Below are 26,820 nucleotides of genomic sequence, written 5' to 3' on the forward strand. Positions count from 1 at the left end.
ATCCCATATGCTAAGATCCTTTAGAAGCAGGAATGAGTAATTTCTTCTGACTCTCACTCTCCTTCCCTCCAAAGTAAGCCACTGTTTGAGAAGAGCATTAGACATTACCCACTGCTTTTTGGCATAAGAGATTTGAAGTTGAAATTCTACCAAATGGGAGGAAAAAAAGGAGAGCCTGTGAAGAACATGATTCTTTACTCTATCATTACCCTGAACCACTGAAAGGGTAACTGAGAGGAACTCAAATGTTATTGGAATGTGTAATTTTCCTTTGAATGGCCACAGTGAAATATATTTGAACAAAAATGGTGAAACTAGTATATGTGGTGTATGGAGTTGATGGTGATTGAAATTAATGAATCTTTTCAGCACTATACAATAGAAATTACCCCAAGAATAGTACACATTTAAAATTTGTCCAAGAGAAACGTACATAGAGAATGATTATTGTGTTATTATTACCTTAGGGAGATGACTAGAGATAGATGGATTATTAAATAATACAATAATGCTAGTGGTAAATTAGACACAAAGTATTTGTTGGGATATACATTTTTCAAATTCAAAAAGTTTTCTAAAACAGAATCGTTGATTTCAAGTGTATGTGTGGGAGTCTTTCCTATTTAAAAAATACTGTTGTTTTATAATCTCTCATTTTATTTATTTATTTATTTATTTTGAATGGAGTCTTGCTCTGTTACCAGAGCTGGAGTGCAATGGCGCGATCTTGGCTCACCACAACCTCCACCTCCCGGGTTCAAGTGATTCTCTTGCCTCAGCCTCCTGAGTAGCTGGGATTATAGGCACATGCCAGCACGCCTGGCTAATTTTGTATTTTTAGTAGAGACAGGGTTTCTCCATGTTGATCAGGCTTTTCTCGAACTCCTAACCTCAGGTGATCCGCCCGCCTCAGACTCCCAAAGTGCTGGGATTACAGGCGTGAGTCACCGCACCCAGCCTTTCATTTATTCTTAAGCCACTTTCTAAGGTGCTCACAAAATTGAAAAGCATAGTTTACACTTTCACACAAATTAGATACCTTCCCTTTTTCTCTCCCCCTATTCTCCTTTTCTTCTTTCTTCCTAACCTTCAGCTATTTACTTATATATGTGTGTTATATATATGAATGATATATACCATACTATAGAAAAATGTCATTTTAATAGATTTGAGGGATTGAAAATTCCACTTAAGAAAATAAAAATCTTGTAATAACTATGCAACAAATGGATTTTTATGGAGGAATTTGACCATGTTTATAGAAGGAATTCAGATTACAGAAAATCGTAGAAGTGTAAATTCAAATTTCTTTTGTTTTTTTCTAACTAGGAAGGACTGGATTACAGCTTAAGAAAAGAGGAACCACAAAGAGTCTAACTCAAGTATCTCCTATTTTAATGGTAAAAATGCCTCTGGCTCCAAATAGTAGAAAATCTTACTGACATTGATTTAAATGAGTTAGGGTTTTATTTGTCTCATAAGAATCAGAAGGCAGTTAGTTCACAGGTAACTGATACTATCAGGGATCCAGGTAGTGTCTAACTTCCCCACCATCCTTAGCATGTTACTTTTGCCTCTTATTTTACTTTCAAGCAGGAAGAACAAAGGGAGAGCTCAGAGACTTTCTTCCCATGGATACTTTCTCTTTTTCTTTAGAAAGGGATGTTTATTCACAGGGACTTCTGTCTAGTTCTCATTGGTCAAAAGTATGTCCTATATAACCACCTCTAGAGTGAAGTAATGAGTGTTTTCGCTTTCTAGCCTCTTTTAGAGGAAGGCAGGGAGAATGGGAATTAGAATGAGTGTTGAATGAGCCATCCTAAAGTTATCTGCTGTAATTCCTTAATTCCTTTGTACAGTTAGTTGTTTGGACTTTTGAAACTCTCTGGATACTTGGTTTATGTAGTAACTTGCTATTGATTGTCTTTTGAACAGTTAGTGCTTATGTGTTGGTAGTGTTATGTTTCCGTGTCTGAGGACAGGAGCTGTAATCGGGTCATCTTGGTATCTTTACGCTTAGCATAGTGCCTACATGTTGAACCTCAATAATCCCTTCTTGAATGAATGAATGAATATTAAGAAATATATTTGTTAATATTATGGGTATAAATCATTTATACATTTAAAGGATATTGTAATATTTTTAATTTGTGAGGGTTTGTGGACTAAATTTTGTAGAATTGCTTGTTATTGCTAAGGGGACATCAGTGTAATAATGTCCAAGTTGTTTTGAAAAAAAGGAAAGTCCTCAAAATGGTTTAGTACCAATGTTTTTTGGGGGCTGAGTATTCTATGAGTAAGTAAGAAATATGATTGCTTTTAACTCTATGCATAGACTATTGTTTAAACAAAGATATTTTATAGTACTCATATGTTAGGATCTTAGTTTTTAAAGAAATAGGCAATCGGAATTTATTCAAAGGCAAACAGGTCATGTGATAATTTATATTACTGATGCTGATTTATAGAAGCATCATATGGCTAAGGACATATTAAATCAGATTTTGCATTAGTTGACGTTTGAGTTTTTAAATTCTTAGAGGGACAGCTTTATACTTTTTAATTCACAAGCAAATGGTTATGTACGATAGAATTTCATGTCCAAAGGAAATCTTAAGAGGTCATCTTTACATCTGCTTGTTGTGCCCTTGACTGTCTTAGAAGGATGCAGACTACATCTTCATTCAAAATCTGCAGAAGGAATGGCTCAGACCTGGTAGGAATCAGTAACTTACAACTCCTCCAATGTCTGACTTAAATTCTCTTTATTGTATTTCCATTCAGTTTCTGTTATTTTAACCTCAGAGGACAAAATGAACAACTATCTACTATCTCCCATACAACATCCCCCATATAACCCTATTTTAATAAATTCCTCTCTTTTCATTCATGATGGCAGGATTGTTGGTACCTTAATTACTAAAACAGTCTGTGCATGGATAGAACTTAATTCAAAGCAGGGAATGTATTCAAGTGTCTGGAACTCAAATTTTCTATCTGAGCAGTTTATAGTCACTAGGAATAAAGAAAGCTCTTTTAACATTCAAAAGCAGTCCTAGGAGAAGGGTTCTTACATAATCACAATGTAGGCAAAATAGTTTCCTAGATTTGAACTCAGAATTGGGTATTGGTAGTTTTATTTGGCCGTTAAGCAGATCTTTTGCTCATACTTTTGGAAGTAATAAAGGTCAACACTTTGCACTTAAAAAAGTGCATGTAAAATATCAGCCGTCCCTCACTATTTTCACCTTTATTGTCACTGATCAGTATAGTATCTGACTCACAATATGCACTTAGTAAATGTTTGTTAAATAAGTATCCCTTGATAATGCTTCTAATATGGGTAGCTTTATGCTTTGCATTTCTCCATTCCTCTGTATTTCATGCTGTCCAATAAACACTCACAGTTTATTTTTTACTGTCTTTATCTTTCTATTCAATGATATTGGCCGTGATTTAGGATTTACTTGAAGATCTGAATACCATAGTAATACCTGAACAATTCAATTTGTGATGACACTGTAATTTTCAAATTCAGGAATACCTCCTTTGTTTTATTCCTCATAAGATAGTGACTTAATTATAGCCTGTTGATGAGAATTCAGAATGCATTAACTGAATATTGTATACAAGGCACTTTGCTGGGTTATGAGTAGTTACAAACATGAATTGTACATAAACCTTGCTGCCAAGAAATTCAGATCTGGTTGGGAGACACACACACATATACTGTATAACTATAGTATAAGAGGGATTGTGGTGACTGCTCTAAATGGGGTAAAAGCAAAATTTAGGGCACTACAGAGGAAGGCGTAATTACTTCTGACTAGCTCAATATGGGTGAGTAATTGACTAAGTCTTCACGGATGAGATGAAATTTGAATGACGTCTTGAACTATATGTAGGAATTTGACAGGTCATGAAGGCAAAAGGTTTCAGAGAGGAGAAATAGCAGGAGCAGTACTCGCAGGTAGGAATGTGTATGGAGTGTTTGATGAAATAGAATGGTTTCTTTAGTATTTAGAGTAATAGTGTGTCTGTGGGAGTGACAGAAATTGAGGCTAGAATGGAGCTTGGAACCAAATTGTAAGGGGTCTTATTTCTTGTTAAATAATTTTCTTTATTTCATAGAAAAGGTATAGGTTTTTGAGTGGAAAAGTGACATCAAGGTATCTGTAAATTTCAGAGGAAGAATGGAAGACGTTAAATGTAGCTACAGGTAGGGAGATCAGTTAGAAGGCTGATGACTAGCTCCTGTTGAAGATGATAAGGGAGGCTGGAGGCAGCAGAGCTTGGAAGGAGGGTCTGATACCAGAGGCCTGGTGTGAGTCAGATGCCCTGTGGCCTGCTGATTTGCTTAGAGGTGTGCAGCAGTGTTCTGGCTCCCAATAGAAGGTGCTTTCCAATTTTGAGCCTTCCTTCCAGCCTTACCATTTTGGTGGATTGTGGAACATGCTCCCACTCGCTGCACCTGGGCGATCAAATATTTCAAATATTTTAGCTTGAATTCTAGAAGGAAGCAAAAGGAGAATTTGAATAGTTACATGAGCCAATAATGTCTGCCACATTTCCTCAAGTCTGTATTTCCTGGGCTCTTGGTTCACCTTCTTGAACTATTCGTATAACTTGCTATTGGTCCCTCTTTGAGACCCTGCTCAAATGTTCTACATTTATCATTCTGTATTGAAGTTATATCGAGGCCTGAGACCCAAGACTGTATTTGGGTCATCATAATATCTCAAAACAGTTTAATTTTTAGAATGTAATAATAAATGCTTGTTGAATAAAGCAAATTTGTTTATGTTTTGTGGTCACACAGAGCTTCCTCCTCTTTGCACATACCAAGCATATGCCTATCAGGGCCTTGCTGTGCCTGTTGCTTAGATCCAGATCTACATACTCCCCAATCCCCTCGCCCCTTCTTCTGATTTCTGTTCAGATGTCATCTCATTATCAGCAAGATGTTTTCTCACAACGCTGTATCAAATAACCTCCTCACACCAGCTCTCAGTAGCCCCTATCCTCTGTTATCCTGTGTTATTTTTCTTTATAAGTGCCCTCATCTGACATACATTTAACTTGATGATGGTCTTTTTACTCCAATTAGAAAGAAATTGTTTGTGATAAGAGTACCATTTGCTTTGTTACCTAATTTGTCCCCAGGCATGCAGAACAATGATGAGCAGGCACTTAGTAGGCACAGTAAGTATTTGTTGAATGAATTAATGGTAGAGATTAGGCTGAAAAGGATAGAAAACATTCACGTACAGGTTTGTTTATAAGTTTATCCAAACCATGGCATTGTTATTATAACTTCTATGATAACAAATCATTAATATTTCTCTCAGAAAATAAAAAAATTCTATTTTCTATAGATTGTGCCTGTGAAATCTAATTATGGATTAGTATTTGTTTTAAAAACATTTGAATGCCAAGCATATCCAGTCAGAAAACACTTTTATTATCCATGCCAGCTTAATTTTTAAGGCAGTGAAATGGAAGACTGTCATTCCAGTAAGCAACTTATTTTCATTTGTGAGAATAGAATATTTTGAGTATTCTAATTGATTTTTGAAGACGGTTTTACAAGAAAATAATCCTTGTTTCTGTACATTGTACGTTTGCCTTTAGGATGGAAGGAAACTAGAAACAGGCCTGGAAATTATTTTCTCAGAAAGGTACAAGCTATAACTGAATTGATTTTTGACAAATGTATCAGGAGGAGGGTCAGTCAGGCCCAAGGTAAAAGGTAAATCTTGGGATTCTCAACACTTTAAAGAAGACCTGATTTTAAAAATCGTTTTATATGTATTTTTAAAGTTTGTAAAGAGATTCTAGACTGTTTGTCATGAGCTCAAGACTATTTTTTTACTGTATTTTATGTCAAATTTCACTTGGATATTTTTCTAGAAATCTTAAGTCTATAATTGGGCAGTAAAAAAATTGGTTATCAAATCAATATTATTATATGGCTTTTAGTGTCATGAGAATTCCCTTTTGGAAACCCATAAAAGCTCATTTTTTCTCACTATAAACTTTATCTGTCAGTTCTCTAGAAGGTCGGAGTACTAATGTTGGAGGTGATCTGCTCTGGGACAAAGAGTCAACAAAGTGGTAGTAAAGTTAAAAAATGCCACATGGTGCTTTCCTAAGATTAGGATTTCTTTTTCATATCAAGTTTGTGCTTATTTTAAAATATGGAAAGTTATATGTCAATAGGTATAGTCTTCATACCCATTTAAATAGATAAAATAAGGTTACCTTCAGTTTTTGCATTTATATATTTCATATTTTATTAGTTTTTTTTTGTTTTCTGGAAAGAACTTGTTAATTATTTGTATACTTTTGGTAGTTTGATTTCTCACTAGATTTGTAAGTTAGGTTTTTTGGAATGGGTGTTTTAAAAAATGGAATGTGATGAAATGGTTGTGTTGGAAAACAATTCCAGGAACAGAGTTATTTCATATTACTTGAAAATGAAACATGTTTAGATTGTAAAAAGTACTAGAGCTTGGAGAGTCCCTTTAAAAATATTTCTCTACTAAGTCTGAGTTGCCGTTGGTTAATATTTATTGATTATCCATTCACATATTGCATGTATATAAATATAGGACAAATCTGAGTGGTTATGAGAAGTCTTTTAAAATGCAAATCTCTTTCTCTTTTGGTTGACTATCCAATCAGTCCTCCCTTTGTTTTTTAACATGTGCAATATATATGGATGATTATACAATAACATTTTCCAGTTCCCTCCCCTCCCCTCCCCTCCCCTTCCCTTGACAGAGTCTCTCACTGTCACCCAGACTGGAGTGCAGTGGCACCATCTGGGCTCACTGAAAGCTCCACCTCCTGGGTTCATGCCACTCTTCTGCCTCAGCCTCCCGAGTAGCTGGAACTACAGGTGCCGGCCACCACACCTGGCTAATTTTTTTGTATTTTTAGTAGAGACAAGGTTTCACTGTGTTAGCCAAGATGGTCTTGATCTCCTGACCCTGTGATCCACCCGCCTCGGCCTCTCAAAGTGCTGGGATTACAGGTGTAAGCCACTGCGCCCAGCCTCCAGCTTTCTTAATACAAGACACTTCAGAAATTAAGTGTGCAACTAGAAGTCCTTTTCAATTTCATTCACCTTAATTAAATATTTTCCCTTATTTCAAGACCCATATCTAATTATCAAAGCATAACATTTTGGCATTTTACTTGAACTTTAAAACTTTGAGTTTATATTTTACCTCTTCATGTACCGTTTCAAAACTGTAAGTACCAAAATAATTTTAGTTTCTAACACTGTCAAAGTACAGCCTCAGATTCCTTATATATGTATAGACCTTGATCATTTTATAATTATTTAATAAACAAGTACATTTTAAGATTGAGAATTACTTTTAGTTCATACATTACTTAAACAAACAGTATTTGCAAACCAAATGATAATGTTTTGAATCGCTGTGGCACCATTAGTTTTAACCCTTGTTGATTAGTTTTTAAATAAGTTTCCTTATAGCAATAGTAGTTATAATAATTTGAAAACCACTTGCAAGGTTCTGGAAGGGAGGAAGCCTTCAGTAATTGGGAAGTAGTTTGTTATATCAAAGAATTTGGCCTCCTTCCCTAAAGTTAAGAAAAATGTTATAGCTTCTTTTAATAGAAGTTGAAACACATTCAATGAAGACAACTTGAAGAATAAAATGAAGCACAAAGAGGAAAACAAAATTGTTCCCAGTTCTACCTCAAATGATCATTTATGTTTACCTGTATGCATGTACTCTTTCTCTCATATTATGTGATACTCATTTCATAATAGTTTTTATATATTCATTTCATGCAGTCATGCAGTAGTGTAAACATTTTCCCATGCCAATGTATATTCGTTATATTTTTTGATCATTTAATCATAAGAGATCCCTTTTTATAGGATATTTTGATTGTTTTTAATTGGGGGAAAGACTGCAGTAAAGATTTTTGATAACTTCCAGGGTTAATCCTTAAAAATGCTATTGTTGAATCAAAAGATATGCATAGTTTTCAAGCTTTTTGTATTATGATGAAATGTGATAGAATATTCTAATACTTGAAAGCAAAGCTAACTGTATGTATTAGTCGATTGGGTAGCAGCTTTCAGTCTACGTTTTGGAGACTTTAGAAAAGTCCTTTTTTAATTCACAAACTATTCTTTGCATCTACTATACAGATGGTTGAAATTTCACTATCACCTGTTGTTCTCTTGTAACATACAAGTACTCCTGGGAGAGGTAACACATTGTACCCCAGCAGGCATTTACTCCAAAAAATATGATGTAGTTTATCTGACATTTTAAATTTAATTCTTGCAAGTGAAGTTTGGAAACAAGGTGGGTGCATTTAACAAGGGTAATGCAAGAGGATAATGGGATACTTCAATTCTGTCAAGATCAATTGAACAACTATTATAGAAAATATAGGATATTATATGCCTAGTTTTAGTAGTTTGAGTTATAAATTCTCTCTAAAATGATTCAGGCTGTTTGTTAATTGTGAATGCTGATTAATCCAGTACCGAGACTAATAATCCCAGATATGGTGCATATATGTGCTGGAGAGAGATGCAAGGGGGAATTAACTAACTCCTAAGTAACTTTACTCTGTTTGAACACACTGTTTGCAAAGTGTTATATTACTTTAAGAGATGGTGAGGATGCGGAGTGCAGCTTTGGGTAGTTTGTAAGGAATACTCTGGCTATAGGGTCTGTGCTTCATTAGACAAAATATTTGTATCATTGGAATGTCTCCTTGAAAAACCAGTTGATAAAGAGATAGACAAGGCCACTAAATAGATAAAAGTCACAGTGCTTATTCCAGTCAGGAAACTTCAAACTGTTGATATGGGAAAGCCCGTGCTTCCTCTGCAGAAACTTTGGACAATAGTAGACCTTCTAGAAATTATGCACAGTTGTCCGTGTATACCTTTTCTTTATTTAACAGTTTCAATCCTAAATATCTTCAGGATTAAAAAAAATCCCCGTCTATTATTAACAGACTGACTCTTTTTCTTATAATAGTGGGTAGCTAATAATATGCCCCTTGTGATATTTAAAAATAGTGATACAGCTCTCATTACCACATCTATTAGCCCCAGATTTACTCAGCCCTGGTCTGAACTGGGTTTCTGAGCTTTTTAAAATTTAGCATTAAAGATCTCTAGACTCTGTCCAGTTTTTCTCATGTTGCCTTTGTAAACTGTCAGCACATGTCTTAAACTATTGGCAAATCAGAAGATTATTAAAAATATGTATAGTGACTGGAAAAAGAACTTCAATAAATAAATAGAAGAAAATATACTTTTACTGAATACTTCGAATACATATCTGTATTCATGTAGAATGTTGGAGATGAGAGCAGTATCAATAAATATATTAACTGATGCAGCTTTTATTTTATTTTAAATGTATTTTTTCTGAGACAGGGTCTCTGTCCCCCAGGCTGGAGTGTAGTGGCGTGATTTCGGCTCACTGCAACCTCCAACTCCCAGGCTCAAGAGATCCTCCCACCTCAGCCTTCCAAATAGGCGGGACAACAGGCATGCGCTACCACACCCAGCTAATTATTTGTACTTTGGAGAGATGGGGTTTTGCTATGTTGCCCAGGATGGTCTTAAACTCCTGGACTCAAGCAATCCACCAACCTTGGCCTCCCAAAGTTCTGGGATTACAGGCATGAGCCATTGTGCCTGGTCTGATACAGCTTTAAAACATGGTTTTGTTGATTGGATGTTAAAGGACAGTTTGTAATACTGGCTTCACCTCACACTTCCTAACACCATTTAAAAAGTCTGTTACTGTAGGCCGGGCACAGTGACACGCCTATAATCCCAGCACTTTGGGAGGCTGAGGTGGGTGAATCACCTGATGTCAGGTTCAAGACCAGCCTGGCCAACATGGTGAAACCCCATCTCTACTAAAAACACAAAAATTAGCCAAGCATGGTGGCGTGCGCCTGCAATTCCAGCTACCTGGGAGAGTGAGGCAGGAGAATTGCTTGAACCTGGGAGGTGGAGGTTGCAGTGAGTCGAAATCGCGCCGTTGCCCTCCAGCCTGGGCAACAAGAGTGAAACTCCATCTTAAAAGAAGAAGAAAAAGAAGAAGAAGAAAAAGGTCTGTTACTGCAAAGTGCTTTTTCACTGATATAAAATGAATATTAAAAACATCAAATGTATCTAAACGTTGATACATTTAAGGATATCTATTTCCAGCTCTTCAGTCCCCTATGGAAATTCCTCTTTCTTCTCCCAAATGTTTGTCTGATATTCTTTCACCTCCTGAGATGCTAGGATTTTGCTTTTTTTTTTTTTTTTTTTTTTTTTTAAGATACTTTCCCTCATGGATAAATCAAATTGAATTGTGAGATTATGGCCTTTTCATTTTTCATTAGAAGTGACTAAATCCAGAACCTTAGACTCAGGGACATTTATTTCAACTCATCAAGGGAATGCCACCCATGTTTGCTTGTGTTGCTGTACTTCAAATAGGACATTGAGAATATTTGTATGTTAGAGTAACACTGCTATTTCTGTTTCAAAATTACCTGAAAATGTGGTATGTGTCTCCCACTTAGAGAGGGAAACTTCTCAATAACTTTTGTAGTTAATATGGATTAAGTTATTAAAACATGTTTGAGTATTCTTAACCAATATAGTTAAGAATATGTTAGTCATCTTATTTTAAACTCATTTTCGTGTGTATATTTATAATTACCCTGCACAAACTCAGTCTGAGTTAAATGTTGGCATAGAAGCCAGTGTAGGGTAGCAAGATAATGTTTCTGTCCAATAAAAAATTCCAGTATAATGATTAAGCCAGTGGACTCCTTCCAGGTCATAGACGTGACTATTTTTGAATTAAACATGGTTGTAGACTCCAGTCAGGTTGGGGAAGATGCTTTCCCATGGCATGGAACATAGTTTCTAAATCCCTCAGCAGGGCAGACGATTTTCCTTAGATTGAGGGGTGACATTTTGAATAGAATGAGATGCTACCTATTATATTTACATGGTAATACAATCTGTACATAAAATTCTGCCTATGAGAGTAAATAGTAATGAGTGATAGGAAGAAGTATTTTTTTATGTCTGATAATAGTAAAACTCTTGAATGAATTAGGAAGAAATTGTCACGGCCATTGCTAAAGGATTTTATGGTTCATTGACTCAACACACATTTATTGAACACTTTCTGTTTGCTGAGTGCTAGAGATACAATGGTAAGCAAAACAGACCTAGTCAAGTGTCTCCATGGAACTTAATATCCAGTGGAGATATTGACATTAAATAATTACTTGTATAAATATATCCTGCATGTGATCAGTACACAGAAATGCTATAGATTGTTTTGTCAAGAGAACCTTGACTTTGCTTGATGGTAACAGTAGTAAATTTTTGAGCTAGATTGAATATGGCTATATGACTGACTTCTTCACTTTCTACTCCAAACCTTTGTTGGCATGTGACTCTTCAATATTGTTTTTTTTTTCCCCCCTCCAGTCCTAGTTCTTAAGACCTATTATTCTATCAAAAAGGTGACTGTCCAGCGCTTAGGGGTAAAGAATAAGGGCTATATCTTCCGATGAGTGATGATTGTGTTGGACTCTGGGAGGAATCAGAAGAGATTCAAACGAAACAATTTAAGTATTTCACTATTATGATATTCAGTTACTTATATTACTGATGTCTTGGTTTTACAAATGAGGAGGCATTATTAAATATTGTACGTGATTAATATATTAATTTATAGTGACATTTATATTCCACAAGCATATAAAACATATACTGTGTTTTATATATATATCATTTAAATGTTAATAATTATTAAACATTTTTATTTAATCCTAAAACTCAAAGACTGGAAAATGGAGGTTTCTTTTACCTATGTTGTATCCTGTGCCTACAGTGAAGTACAACGGAATGCCATGTGAATATGGAGTTGGAAGACCTGGGTTTTAGTCTTGCTGTCACTTACTCTATGATGCTGATATTCTTTATATTTTGTATTCTGTAAAAGAAAAGTGGTTCAACAATGGTATCAGCCTTCCTTTCACCTATTATTCTGAACACACCTTGACTTCTCTGCTTGGGTATTCATATCCGAATGGATCAGGGAGCCTAGTTTTCTCCCACTGAGCTGGTTTACAGCACATTTCAAGAAGGTGGAAGGCTTCTGGAGAGATGCCATTTTTGAGAAGGAAATACATTTTTCATCTTGTCAAACTTTTATAAAAAGAATAATTGTTGGCAGAAAGTATTTATATTTAAAAATGCCTTTTTTTCTTCTCTGTTAAATAAAAACCTAATTACTAAAGGTGGAATGGGCTGTCTAGATTGATGGTGAGGGAATTGGCTTCTCATCCTACTTCCACTTCTCAGATTAACTAGCATGATAATAGGTCAAACAGAATAAGAAACTGCAGGTGATTTTCAAAATTTATGAAATTTACAAATATTCTCTTAGGCCATAAAACTCACTTTGGCCTAGAATTCAATTGCTTATTCTGTTTCTCCCATCTCTTTAATCAGTGTTACTTCTCTTGTATTGGTAGGTTAAAATAAACACATACCTATATGAAAAATTTTATTATTTCCCATAAATTCTGCTTCTGTCAACAATGCAGAATCAGTATTTGAAAGAGAACATAATAAAATGTGTCCAGATATACTTGCTGCTTGATTTAGTTTAGACTTCAGGAATAATGGGAAATCATTAGTATCAAATACAGTGCTGCCTGACACTTGTTGCTCAGAACCTGTGTTAAGTGAAGCCAGTGTCACTTTCAAGGCAGAAGAAAGCAACTTTCTGTGTCCCCCAGATTTTCACTTCAGTTCCAGAAAAACCTAGTTTGTCTACTGTGTGTCGGGTTCTGAGACAGCTTTCAGGAAAATAACGGCACAGCGCCCAGTTTTCAGATTTTCACAGCCCCATGGAGAAGCAGAACATGTGACTACAGTGAAACAATTATAATTCTGCTTTACAGAGTATAAAGGAAGTCATGCTTAGGAGGAGTTCAGGGAAAGCCTTCACAGAAATGGTGATTCATGAGCAGAAATTTTAACAAAAGTTCATTAGGTGAACAAAGAGAGAAGGCTGATGGAGGTGAGATAAAAGTGTGAAGTTTTAAGAGTCTAAAACAGCTCCGGGAGTGTGGGTGTTTGGTATTTGCCACAAAGTAGAGTCTGGGGAAGTTGGAGAAAAGGGATTGAAGTGGGAGAAGGCCAAATGTGGCTGTAGTGAAGAGAAACGAAGGGGCCAGGAAATGAGTCTTAATTGCCATGTGTAGTGCCTTGGATTTTACCCTTAGAATGATTTAAGGTTTTTGAGCATGTCATTTTATGGTCACATTTCCATTTTGGAAAGATTATTTGTGATTAGCTTAAGGAGAATGGTGTGGTGGCAACAAGATTGTATGGTAGCATGGAGACCTAGTTAAAAGGGTAATGCGATACTTTAAATGAGTGTTGAGATGATTTTCTGGTGTAAAACTTTCTGTTGATTCATAAATATGCTGCCACATTTGTGACTGTTGGCAAATTAAAAATATTTGTAGTATTCAGTAGAACAAATTCATTGCTGCTTTTATAGTTTGAAATTATTCATGGAATTAATAGCATTAAAAAATTGAAAGAGGGTTAGTATTTTATGTCAGTGGAATTAAACCACTCAACCTCTCACACAAACAAAAATCTTGTAATTTTGTTATATAATGTGGAATATAACCGTACAATGATATATTGAATTTTTAATATATACTTATCTAGTTATTTGTAGAAATTGTGCATATTTGAAAACAAGTACATGATGTGCTTAGTACATGGTAAGTACTCAGTAACTATTTGATGAGTTTGCATTTGATGCTTGTGAGTTTTAACCAAGACACTTTATTAATTCAAGTCCTGGAATAAGTGACATATATATATATATATATATATATATATATATATTTTTAAATAAAGATAGGACCTCGCTCTGTCACTCAGGCTGGAGTACAGTAGCACAGTTGTGGCTTGCTGTAACCTCAAACTCCTGGGCTCAAGTGATTCTCTTGCCTTAGCCTCTGGAGAAGCTAGGAATATAGGCACACACCACTACGCTTAGCTAATTTTTAAAATTTTTTGTAGAGATGGAATCTCACAACAGCCCAGGCTGGTCTCAAATTCCTGGGTTCAAGCAATCCTCCCACCCCGACCTCCCAAAGTGCTGGGATTACAGGCATGAGCCACTGCACCCACGCATGACTGATACTTTTAAGCAGAAAGTTAAATTCCAAACCAACAGAAAAAAAAGAAATGTTTTTCAGGGAAAATTAAAGTCACAAATACATATAAGATGCTAACTTTGCAAAGAGCATGTATTTAAAAGATCATTGCAACTCATATAATTGGAAAAGCACGTTTGAAAATAGCTTTAAATTTTCTCACAGAAAATATGACGTATGAGTTTTCCTACGAAATCTTTGTTTTGATGCATGAATTCTCAGTTCTTAGTCTCTACAGCAAGACACAAAAGTTAAGAGTTGAAGAGATTAGCATATCCATAGCATTGAGCGGGGTATATATTATTAGCTTACCACATCTTTGTCAATTTGAACCCAGGATTAAAACAAAATGTTGCTATTTAAGTACATATGGTAGTACACAACTACAACATAAATGTTAGACTGTATGTCCCTAACCAAATAATGGAATAATGATCAGTATCCATCAAGTGTTAGTTATCTGCAGTTCAGACTAATACTCTGGAAGCAGATTCTTTTATATTAGCCAAACTTTGTTTACATTTATGTAGAATATTTTCAGTGCATAGAGTTTTATGACTGCAAAATTATTACTTTGCATTTGATACCAGATTTTATTTCAGTTTTCAGAGATTATGTTCAGGTTTTAGAGGTTAAGATGAATTTGCTATGCTTGATTTTTATAGAAGAATTTAAAAAAGTAACATTTTAGTAGAATCTGTTTATCTTGTCTCTTTTTTCCCCGTATGATAATTGATTGTAGTACATTACTTTGAGGAAAGTTTTTTAGCAAAACGTATTTTTACTTCACACTCTTAATAGATTTCTGTTAGGGGAATCACTGGTGACATGTTTTAAAGCAGAGATCTTTTCATGCTTATTTTTACTATTTAATGAGATTTCAGGTATATTTTAACAACTTGGGGTTTCCATGATGAATCATTAAAATAAATGAGTGGGCTGGAAGGTAATACTAACTTTTCTCACCACTGCCCTATTTTACTCTGCTGGGTTATTGGTTGCTTTTTAAATAGAACCTGGGTGTGTTGGTGGGTGGAGGTGCAGAAGGGAAGGGAGAGAAAGGGTCAGTAAGAAAATACCAGGTAAACTTCTGATGACCTACTGAGAAATACTGCTCAAGTTTCACTTTCCCCAAATTAAGCCATTTAGTGTTTAAGCCCACTGTTTTTTGCTTTAACAAGCTTAAGTTTCCAAATATTGCATATAGGTAAATCAAAACTATATTTTCAACAATTGATTGAAGTTTTAAGGTATCAAGCCATATGTGGATTAGCCTGTGGAATCAATTTCTCATGTGTGTGGGATCAAAACCGTTAAAACCATCATCACTGAAACTGTAGCTTCCTACAACTAATAACAGAAGGGTGTCTATGGAATATATTAATACAACAATTTCTCTGATTTAAAATTATTACTAGGTGTTTGGTTGGAAAATGATTTGAATATTATAGGTAACTAAATTGATGTCATATGAAGGCTAATTACAGGTTTCAGTGTGACTGAAATTTATTTTAATTGACATGATATACTTATATTTAGCATATACTTTTCAGTAAATCAATGGCATATTGCAGATTTTTACTATCCATACTGTTAAAAACATTTCAACTACCACAGCAGTTCTAAGTGCTAAAGGAGGTAGATAAAAATGTAGTTCACCTTGAAAATGATCATGGCTTAGGGAATAAAGAAATTGGGTCAAGCCTAAAATAATTGCAGGTACAATGACAAAAAGTTTTAATAAAAATTTAAAAATACAGCACTGGTTTCAGGCTACTTTTGTTCTCTGTGATCTTATCAATGCATTATTAGTTTTTAATTGGGATGATGCTAATGGTGATTTTTCATTTTGGTCAAAATGTTTGTATGAAATACTATTGATATTTTCACATTATATCCCCTTTCAATTATAAATATACATTTTCAAAAAGGTAGACAATTCTTAAATAGATCATTTTGACTTCTGATGATCTTAAATAGAATTTTAAATGGTATAAAATATTTATGTCACAGCTATCACTTTGACTTATTTTATATTGCCAAATTTGTTGTTTAGCGTTTAGCCATGTATCATTAAATCATAGTATCGATAATGAATTAAACTTTCAAAAAGCTTTAATAGTATAGTAAGTTTTCATTCATCTGGTGTCACTGGGGAATAAATTGTGCTGAAGAAGTGAGTTTTTCTTTAACTGAAGCTTATTTAAGCAGAAAAACTTAAAAATTGATAAAGTTTATCTGAAATATTTTATATGCTCTTTTAGGGAGCAAGCATGGAGCGGCCATTTACTCTTTTCTTAATGTCGTATAATACTATTCTGAGTGCCATGCAAAAAGGACATGGGTTTTCTGTTTGGTATTTGTTTTCCAAACTAAGTTTTTTGTTGTTTCTTCCTTTTCAAGTGCCACATCCCTAATTCACATATTCTTTTGTTGTTGTTGTTGTTTTGAGATGGAGTTTCGCTCTTGTTGCTAGGACTGGAGTGCAGTTGTGCTATCTCGGCTCACTGCAACCTCTGCCTCCCAGGTGCAAGCAGTTCTGCTTCAGCCTCCCAAGTAGCTGGGATTACAAGCATGCGTCACCATACCTGGCTAATTTTGTATTTTTCGTAGAGACGGGCTTTCACCGTGTTGGCCAATCTGCTTTTGAACTCCTGACCTCAGGTGATCCATCTGCCTCGACCTCCCACAGTACTGGGATTACAGGCATGAACCACCGCACCCAGCCTCATTCTGGTATTCTTAATCAGTTTAAATGTTTCATAATTTAAGGTTTCTGGTGGTACTTGGGACAATGCTTTAACAGGCTCATAAACTCAGGCACCAATAGGAGACTTTTGGCTGTCTGCCATCTTCTGGCAAACATCTGGCCACAGCCTCCTCCTATAAAGGAAACGCTGTCCTTGGTTTGGAGTTAGCACCTTAAACAGTGAGGCCCTATTACTGGTGGTTCCAAGTACTCCTTAGTAGCCTTTGCTAGTGGTGCAAAAATGTCTGTATTCACCCTACATGCTTGTGAACATCTGCGGTATCAAGGTGACCACTTGTAGCTTTCTCTGACTATTGCTGAAATGGGCAAATAGTGTATTCCCTTTGTATTTTAGCAAATTCCACCATAGCAGCGAAGTGTTTTTTTTTTTTTTTTTTTTTTCTTTTTTCAACCTCATGCTTATTTGTTTCAAGCAGTTTTCTAAAACAAAACTCAAGCTTAGCCAAAGTATTTGAACTGTTCTTTAATGTGCTATATGCCATTTGGTTTGAATCATATATTTAAAAACCAGCTTTCCCCCATTTACTTGTATCTAATGGGAATCATCTTTCTTCCAGGTTGTGCTTCAAGAAGACCATAGGGAAGAACGCATTTTCATCTTGCTGCAAAAGTTGCAATAGAAGTAAGTAGGGGAACTGCCAGGATATGTCTGTCTCCACAAAACAAGTAGAACAAATTTCCATGAATCAAAGCCACTAAGTATAGTTTTCAGAGATGGTAGGACATAGTTATTTTCCCTAGAAAAACACCCCAAATGCAGGCACACCCATTGGCCAATGGAAAAAATGTTCACGTAAATGCTAGTTCAAACCTGTACATTTCACTCTTCTTACTGAACTGTCAGAGGGGTGGAAATCTACTATAGCTATAATCTTTTTTTCCCCTTTTCTATTTTTCAGCCTCCCACGTGCTTAGTGTTCAGTTCTGCCTACTGAGCGTCTTGAATCTACAGCAGCACCTACATGTACTGCCTCCACAGTGGCTGCTGATAATTTGCAGATAACTTGTGAACCAGGCCCATAAGAAACATCATGATATGTACTTTAGATTAATCATGGAAAAGGACAAGATGATGAAGAATCAGAAAGCAGTTTTCTTTTCCAATATTGATATTGCTTTCTTTGAGGTTAGATGAGTGAGGTATTCTTTAGAGTGGTTTATATCACATTTCATCACTTGGGGAAATAGGTCATTTTTACAAGAGCCTTTAGAGACCTTTTAAGTACATACAGGGCATATATTTAATACACCTTAGCATTAGTAGGTCAGAGGAAATAAAGCAAGATAGTAGATATCTACGATGTAATCAGGTAAGCAAATTAATGTGAAACTGCTTATATTCTGTCTTGAAACTCTTGGTATAATTTTCAAAATTGCCTTTTATTCTTTTCAGTTACTTTCTAGAAATTTCCATCATTTGAAGGATTAATGGCTACCACTTGTTGAACCTAGAGGGTGTCTGTGAACTTGTTGAACACTGCCTTATTAGAACAGAAGTCTCCAGTGGACCATGAACTCTGCATAGCTGGGACTCTGAGCTTACCTCTTACTCACAAAACCTGCAGGGCTCTCAAATTCATGTTTAAAATGCAAGCTACTGACAAGGAATGGGTAAACACCCACTGCAATTTCAAACGCATATGTATATCCACTTTCCTCATCTATTCTTGGTGGGTAGGAGACCACGATTGAAAATTACTGAACTTAAAATGGTAGAAAATTTGAAGAGATTCTTTCTCCTTAAGTAGAGTGATTTATACTAATGGTGGGATGGGCTAAATACCTTCTTACTGTTTGTAGTCTACTGTGCTTCACATGCATTTTCTAATTTTATCTTAACAACACACGTCTGAGGTTAGTACTGTTGTCTCTATTTTGGAGATGATGAGACTGGGTCCTACAAAGTTAGGTAACTTGTCCAAGGTCATACAGCTTGGAAGTGACAGAGCTGAGGTTCAAACGTGTATGTCCTTGATCTTAGGATTCGTGCCTTTTCCACCTGAGGACCACTGATTCTTATTTTGCATTTAAATGAAATACACATACACAGCCCCCACCCCCCCGCCCACATAATATATAAATATGTTCCCCCATCCTCCCAAATGCTCATTGGAAAATTTAGACGTCAAAAAGAAGCCTTTTTGCTTTAAAATGCAATTTAAGTGGCCATTACTTTGAACAAAGTGAAGTGTAGTTTTATTAGTGAAGAACATCATTGAGTCATTGAGACTAATAATTTTGTGGAACAACATTATTAAGAAAAGCAATATGCTATTTAATGAGTAATATTTACTTAAGTCATAAAGGAAAATTCAAACATCTGGAATATTTTTTAAGCAATATAGCATTTATGCATGGAATGATGTTTTTCCCCTATGTCTTACAGGAAATAACATATAATTTGAGATGTATATGAGAGATTTTATGTTCATAGATATCTTTTTATTTCACTGAGCACATTAACAAAAATTATATTAAAATGAAAAATTGCTTGATAGCAAATTCTCTGTGATGAAATTTTATCATGTCTTTATTAACCCCATTATTGCTACTTTATCTCTCTTAATAGGTTGCTTGTCTAAAGAAAAGTTGTAGAAATCTTATTGGTTCACGCACATACAACTTTACCACATTGTTTTGGTGTTCCTTTGGGGGTGATATATTGGGAAGTGATCAAAGTATGTGTAGTGTCTCAAGAAATTGCATCCTCAAGTTTTTAACACTAGAAAATAGAGATTTGCATATGGTTGATATGCCTTCTTTTAAATACGTATTCACTAGGGGCAGTTATACCTGGTGAATTTAGAGATGTAGTAATACAAGAGTTACAGAATCAGAGAATTTCTGAACCAGAAAGGGCCTAATAAATGAAGGGCTCTTGAAGTGAAAGTCGTCATTAGGAGATGAGTTCAGTGACTGTCCAAGACTAGAGCTCTAAGTCAAGTAGTTTCTGAGATTACTGAGTTGGGCTTACAGCCGAACAAACCAGGAAGTGAGTGATCACAGCAGGTGAGGGCTTTCAGCTTTGTGGTGTTGGAGAATAAACTAAAGTCATAGGGGAGATAATCGTACGACATGAGGAAAACAAATCAGAAAAATAAAGACACTTTTATTTCTTCTTATTAACACAAATGATATAAAACTTTAAGTGTTATATACTTTTTAAAATAATGGGATAAGCCTATTTTAAAAAATAATACATTGCTAAATTATTTGTATTTTCTGAGTATAAAATTTGAGCTTATTTTTATTAAAAATTTTATACATGTATGTAATGGAAAAATACACATTTTTTGGTTGTTATCTAGGATCTGAAGGTTTGAACGGGCCAATGAGTATCCTCATCATTGAAGCATTCTATGGAGGCTCCCATAAACAGCTGGTGGATCTTCTCCAAGAAGAGTTAGGAGACTGCGTCCTTTATACTCTTCCTGCAAAGAAATGGCATTGGAGAGCCCGGACATCTGCTTTATACTTCTCTCAGACCATTCCCATCAGTGAGCATTACAGGTAATTAGAGCTCAGGATGCATTTTCAGCTTTTACAAAAAAATACCTATTACGAGGATGTTGCTTCTCTATCAGCATCTTTGAGAATTTCTGCAACTATGGAATTGGTTATTATGACTACAGTAGATATTTCTTTAGAGAAAGCAGAGCAGTGAAGTACACTCATCCTCTAAAGACACCTGGTCAGTGGGAAAGAAGCTTCATTTAGAACCAACCACATGTGTTTTCTCATTGTCTTGTGATTTCATTATGTACATGGGTGTGAGTGTGGGTAACAATTTTTGGCCTAAGAGTAGATCTTCTAGTTTGGTTCATTGTATCTGCTCTGTACGAATAACCAGAGTTGAAAGGCGGATATGTCCAAGGCTTTAAAGTCTGTTGAGGTAGAGATAGGCAAGTGCAATGAGAGGTGAAAGATGGAGAGGTTGATTTGGACTGTGACAAACTGGAAGTGGCTTTATAGAGTTGGTAACCTTTGACCTACTCTTGAAGGATGAGTAGATTTGAGGGACACAGAACTCAATTCTGAATTCTGGTTTGTTAGGAAGTAGGAAATAGGAGGACCTATTAGAAAGGGTCTCATGAGCTGGGCATGGTGGCATGTGCCTCTGGTCTCAATTACTCAGGAGGCTAAGGTGGGAGGATTACTTGATCCCAGGAGTTCAAGGCTGCAGTGAGCCAGGATTGTGCCACTGCACTCCACCCTGGGCAATGGAGTGAGACCCTCATCCCTAATAATAATAATAATAATTTAGAAAATAAGAGTCTTATGGGACACACTGAAAAGATGGAGGTAAATACTCATTACATTTTAACTGAGAGAAGAGACGGGATGGAATTCCCTTGAACATCTCTTCCTCCTTATTCTCCATTTGTATGTATTCCTGTGTATTCTCCTGATGGTTAAATAGTGGAAGACTCTCCTATGGTGGTTAACATAGCTAATGTTTTTGCCATTTATTATCACAAATAATATAAAACTTTAAGTGTTATGTACTTTTTTAAATAATGGGATAAGCCTGTGTGTAGGACTGCATTGGTTTGGGCAGGAATGAAAAGTTTTGGGCTGATAATGAATGGAGTTAGAGCAGATAGGTTCTTAGAGGAAGAGCATGTTGGAAGCTGCAATGCCCACCTTACCTCCAGTACCTGTACCCATCTGCTGCTTGTAAAGTGGCCACAGGAGACATAGCAGCTTGTGACTTAAATGTAACTTGCTGTTCCTAGTAGGAACTTGAGGAATTCAGAGAGTAACCATTTTCTGTATGAAAGCCATGTATCGTCTCTGAGAATGCATAGCGTCAGATGGAATAACGGTGAGCATTCCAGTTACATGGCTTAGGATTTTAAAAGTAAAATGCTGTTTTAGTGCGTATTCAGAATTTTTTTTTTTAATGTAAAGTGTATCCTTCTTTACATAATTTAGTGTTTTATATTCTGATATAGTGAATATTGTGAATATAGTAATAAGTGAATATTGTTGAGTCACTAATAGTATGAGGAATTTCAATGAACATGTTAATATAAAAGTTGTGACTATTGCTGTGTTAAAATATGACTGTTTATGGTTGCTTTCACATCCCATTTAATTGTGTTTTTGCAGCACCAATTGTATTATATTACTTAAGGTCAAGTAATCCAGTTGACTTTATGGCACTTTTTCATTTAACAGTACCATTAAATATAATAAATTTCTACAGTGATTAGAACATTAAAATGAGCCATTTCTATATCTGTTGTTTGATTTCATTTTGATTATGCAGTTTTTCAGAATTACATTATTGTATCACAAATATATGTGTGTGGATAGCAAGCAAACACTTCTGCGCATATGGCTTCCCTACTCCCTTTGAAGCCTGAAGCATTTGAGGCTAAGTGTCACAGTGCTCTTTGAAGCAGTCTTATTTGGGAGGTGGATATCTGAAAGATGATGATGTATAAAGCCTTACTCTCTGATAGCCATAACCTCCACGGCCTAACAATGGTGTCTGTCATCTTTCAAGGTATGCCATTTAGCCTTTGCAGTTAACCATACTAATGTAATCAATCTTTAGCCCAAAGACATGTCTTGCTAGTTTAACTTACATTTGAACAATGATAACTTCTCTACTCTTTACCAAGTAACTTTTTTGAATACTTTTAGAAAAATAGCAGTAGCATGAAAACTTGATGGCACAATACTAAGTTAACAAATACGTGCATTCAGTCCTAGATTGAAGTGCAAGAGTAACCTTTTGTTACACCAAATAAGTCTGAGATCTGTGGAGATTTTTAAAGATATGAAAAATTTGTGCTCTCCAATTGTTACTTTTTTGTATACTTGGTACATGAAATCATCAAAACTCATAAAGGTAAAATGATTAAACACCAATATTGCCTTCTATGCAAAATACTCTGAACAAATACGATTGTGTCTGATGAGAAAGACTTTGAATGTAGGTACATATTGGTGTTTTTCTCACTTCTGAACATGTAGTTGTTGTTGTTATAATCTTACTATCTGAAATGTATTTTATTATTAAAAGAATAAATACTTCAGCCTAATTAATCAGTTTGATTCTGCTTTATCTTGACAACTAAAAGAATATATCATGGTTCATGTTAGAGATGTTTAGTTTTATTATAGATTACGAAAGCTCAAGTTATTCTGTCAAAAGTTGTCAATAGTTATTGTTATTCTTAGGTTATATTACAGCTTTGCCTTAGATACTTCACAAGATACAGAAAAAAGTTTTGACTATGGGGCTTGAGGGAAGGCATTAACTTTTGTGTTATGAAATGTTAATCATTCGTTCCAGGATGAAGCATTTCTACTTTCTTAGACTGTACCTTAAACTAGATATCGAGGATATTTTATTCATTTTTCATTCTGTAGTATCTTTACTGAACTGAAAGAATCTCTGTTATTTAAAAATCATTTTTTTTTACCCTCAGATGCTTACAATTACATTTTTTGTTTCATCTGAGGTATTGTGACAGATACTGATCATTGCCCACTTAACAGCCGCCTTCCTTGTTAACAGAATCACAGTTTTCTTTAGGATGGATAAGTATCCAGCCCTTGGGAGTGAAGTAACATGGACTTAAATTAGTTAGGATGATCCCATTCTCCTTTGCCAAATTTTCCCTACTCTCCTTGCAGCTTGGGTTGATCAGTCTCCAAGTTGTGGCAAATTAGAGTTAAGTGGGTGACTACTGGGAGTTCTTCCAGCAAAATGGTTTGATTTTAAATTTTATTTATAAAAGAAGAAGGTCAACTCCCCTTTGTTACATTTGACTGGTTGTGATGTCTGCAACCATGAAGTACAAGCATGAGGACAGAACCCCTGGATTGCCATAAATGGCTGATGGGAGGCTGCAAAGTGCCTGGATTAGTGGTGGATATGTGATTTGAGTTCAAGTCTGGCCACCTGCAAAGACTATATACTATTCGTTCTTCTTAAGTCCATTGTCTTAACAACTATTCTGTCTTAATTCCAGTTAAAGCATGGTAAATTATTTAATTAAATTAAACCTAAATATTTCTTGATTAAAATATATATTATTGTATTTTACAATTAGAAGTAGGTATGGTACTTCACCCAGTCTTGAGACATATTGCAGTTCTTGATTCTTGTTGGACGCTGCAGGGCCAGACACCACGTGTTTTCTGGGTCTGTGAATCTGTGATGTTCTCTTAATCCTCAAAAGTCACAGGTCATTTGAATTTTCCTCTTTTGAGGCTTTTCTGTCATTTAGCCTACTAGCTTTGCTATCCTATACTGCCTTGTTGTGGGGTCTTCTTTTGGTTTGTTTTTGTACCAGTCTTGCTCTCCTATCTAGCCAGCACACACCACGGCCTAATTCTAGACTTGCATGGCCCTTAGGGCTTCTTCCACAGTATTTCATCTCGCTAAAGTTTCCTCTGATTGACAGGATTGTTTAATTTAGGTATGCTGACTTTATGTTGAAAATGTAGCTGACAATTAGTTAGGATGATCCCATTCTCATCCTAGATTCAGTAGATCTACAAATCTACTGAAGTAGGATAATCCTGCAAACCAAATAGCCAACCATTTGGTCAGTCTCTGCCACTTTCTGTCTGTCTCTTTCCTCTCTCCCCCTCTCTTCTCTTTCTCATATACACATATATGCGTGCGTGCGCGCGCACATACATACACACACATACACACACACCTGCACACACATTCTTCATTGTAAAGCTAGAACTTAAACCTGTCATCATTATCCCTAAAGGATGGTTTCTAGGCTTCATCTTTTCCATGTTCCTTTGTGTTCCTTTGTCAGTGTTCTCGATGAAAATATTCCAGTTAGGAGGGGGACAAGGTTTTCTTGTTATGGAGTTTGTAGTTTATTCTTACCACAGATTGCCAATTCAAAAGTGTTTGTGTAGTTAGTAGCAAGCACTGTGAAACCATTGCTTCCCAGGAGTTAAGCACTGCAGTGCAACTTCAAGTAGATACTTTTAATATCCTTTCTAGCTTATTTTAAAAAATAAAATATTACATGTAAGGTTCTATACGGCTCCCTGGGTAGCAGTTCATATGGATACAAGACATTATTCCTAACAAACTCTGTGCCTTAAAGACCTCTAGGATAAATCTCTTGTATATTTACCCTTTAAATTTGACAACTGTATTTTAAAAGACAAACTGGATGTTTATTATACTTTTACAGAGAGGAGACAATCATTATTTTTAATGAATGGAATGGAAGATAAAAGGGGAAAAAACCCATCCCCAAATGGATGCAAAATATATTATATAGAAGAACTCTGACTGTAGAATAAGGGCCATCATAGTTTTGCTTTTATAATTAATGTGCTTGTTTTTAACGTAATAATTGAGACTATTAGTCTGATTTTAGAGCACTTCTTATCTAGTTGTTTTTAAGTGTTGAGTGTCTTCATGGTTAGTCTGCATATGACAGGAAAAAAATTAGAAAAATGAAAGATGTATTTAATTCTGCTTTCATCTCTAACATTTATTTGTTTATCTGAGAAAGATTTTATGCTTTTATTAAGGTCTTAGTCAATAAGTTTACTTTTGCTACTGTCTCTGATTTCCTGTACATGGGGCCTCCAGAGCTACAATGCAGATACTCTGTTGCCCTTTCCTTTCCTTATCCTTTCTTTAGGCAGCTTTCATGCTTTCTTATTTTCTTGGGGTCACATTTGGCCAGCTACCCTCTTTGGAGCACATTGTCCTTTCCATTAATGACTAATTCTTGTTCATCTTTCATTTATTCATGCTATTCCATTGTTCAGGCCCTGGTGTTTGTTCACCCCCATGGACCTGCTGGTCTTCTGAGCTGCCAGCCCACAAAGATAACTGCAAGGGGGAAGGCAGGAGCTGAGTCACACCTACTGCTCACAAAAGGGCAGTAATGTTCATTTCATCCTTTTGTCTTTCTAAAGAACATAATTCTGTATTTTAGTGAAATTTTTCCTAAAGTCTCTCCTGTGTTTCTCTTTGTTCACCATCTCATACTGATAATAAAAATGTAACACTCCCCTTCTTTAGAAGAAAGTCCTGGTTGAATATGTGTAGTTGAGAGCTCATTGAGGGGTGGGATGGTTTGGTCAAAATTCCTCCAGACTAGTTATCTTTTCATTCTTTTCTAAGCTTGTTTCCATTATTCTTTCTGTCATTAGTATTTATTAAGAGATTTTATGTTAAGAGCCAGTGCCTATGCTAGCACTGGTGATAACAAAGCCAAACTTGACAAACATGGACATATGGTGCTAGCACACAGCAAGCACTTAGTGAACCCTTTGTTGATTGAAAGAAAGCTTAGTGCCTATATCCATTTGCTGATACTTGTAACCTTGATTAAATAATCCCTGATTGAAAGCCATCCGTGATTTCCTATTGCCTATGTAAAATCCAGAGTATGCACAAGGTTGCTGTGGTTCACGCGAACTGGGCACTGTCTGCCTCTGCAACTTCATCTCATACCCTGTCTTCTCGTTAATGTGCTGTAGCAGCACTGGCCTTGTTTACTCACTTTGAAACATCAAACTTTTTCCTGCCTCAAGTCCTATTACTGCTTGCTGGTTCCTTTGTTGGCAGTACTTACTCATGCCCCCAACCCACACCCCTTGTTCTTCATGGCTTTCTCAAGTAGCTAAAGTTTTCATCATTTCAGAGAGACCTTTTTTGAGCACCCGATGTAAAATGAGACCTCTATTTTAGCACTCTTTCTCACTCTGTAATAACATTTTATATAACTTGTAATAATTTTGTTTGCTTGATTTTTTTTCTC

General features: G+C 35.6%; 1 protein-coding gene across 17 annotated transcripts in view; it reads left to right on the plus strand.

Annotated features, from left to right (window-relative positions):
• The window catches only part of GTDC1 (glycosyltransferase like domain containing 1), a 388,620-nt gene that overhangs the window by 105,733 nt on the left and 256,067 nt on the right, over window positions 1-26,820 (plus strand). For 9 of the 17 annotated variants that reach the window (XR_007718269.1, XM_050751726.1, XM_050751725.1 and 6 more), the window contains 4 exons: window positions 17,605-17,669; window positions 17,947-18,357; window positions 18,441-18,658; window positions 20,356-20,557. Coding sequence is in view for 14 of the 17 variants with exons in the window: in XM_050751726.1 (XP_050607683.1) it covers window positions 18,655-18,658; window positions 20,356-20,557 (206 nt within the window). In the remaining 3 variants the exon portion in view is untranslated. Of the gene's footprint in view, window positions 1-17,604; window positions 17,670-17,946; window positions 18,358-18,440; window positions 18,718-20,355; window positions 20,558-22,319; window positions 22,560-26,820 lie in introns of those variants that run through there. The other 8 variants (XM_050751728.1, XM_050751739.1, XM_050751732.1 and 5 more) reach the window with 5 other exon arrangements.

Source organism: Macaca thibetana, chromosome 12 (assembly GCF_024542745.1).
Source record: "Macaca thibetana thibetana isolate TM-01 chromosome 12, ASM2454274v1, whole genome shotgun sequence".
Lineage (NCBI taxonomy): Eukaryota > Metazoa > Chordata > Mammalia > Primates > Cercopithecidae > Macaca > Macaca thibetana.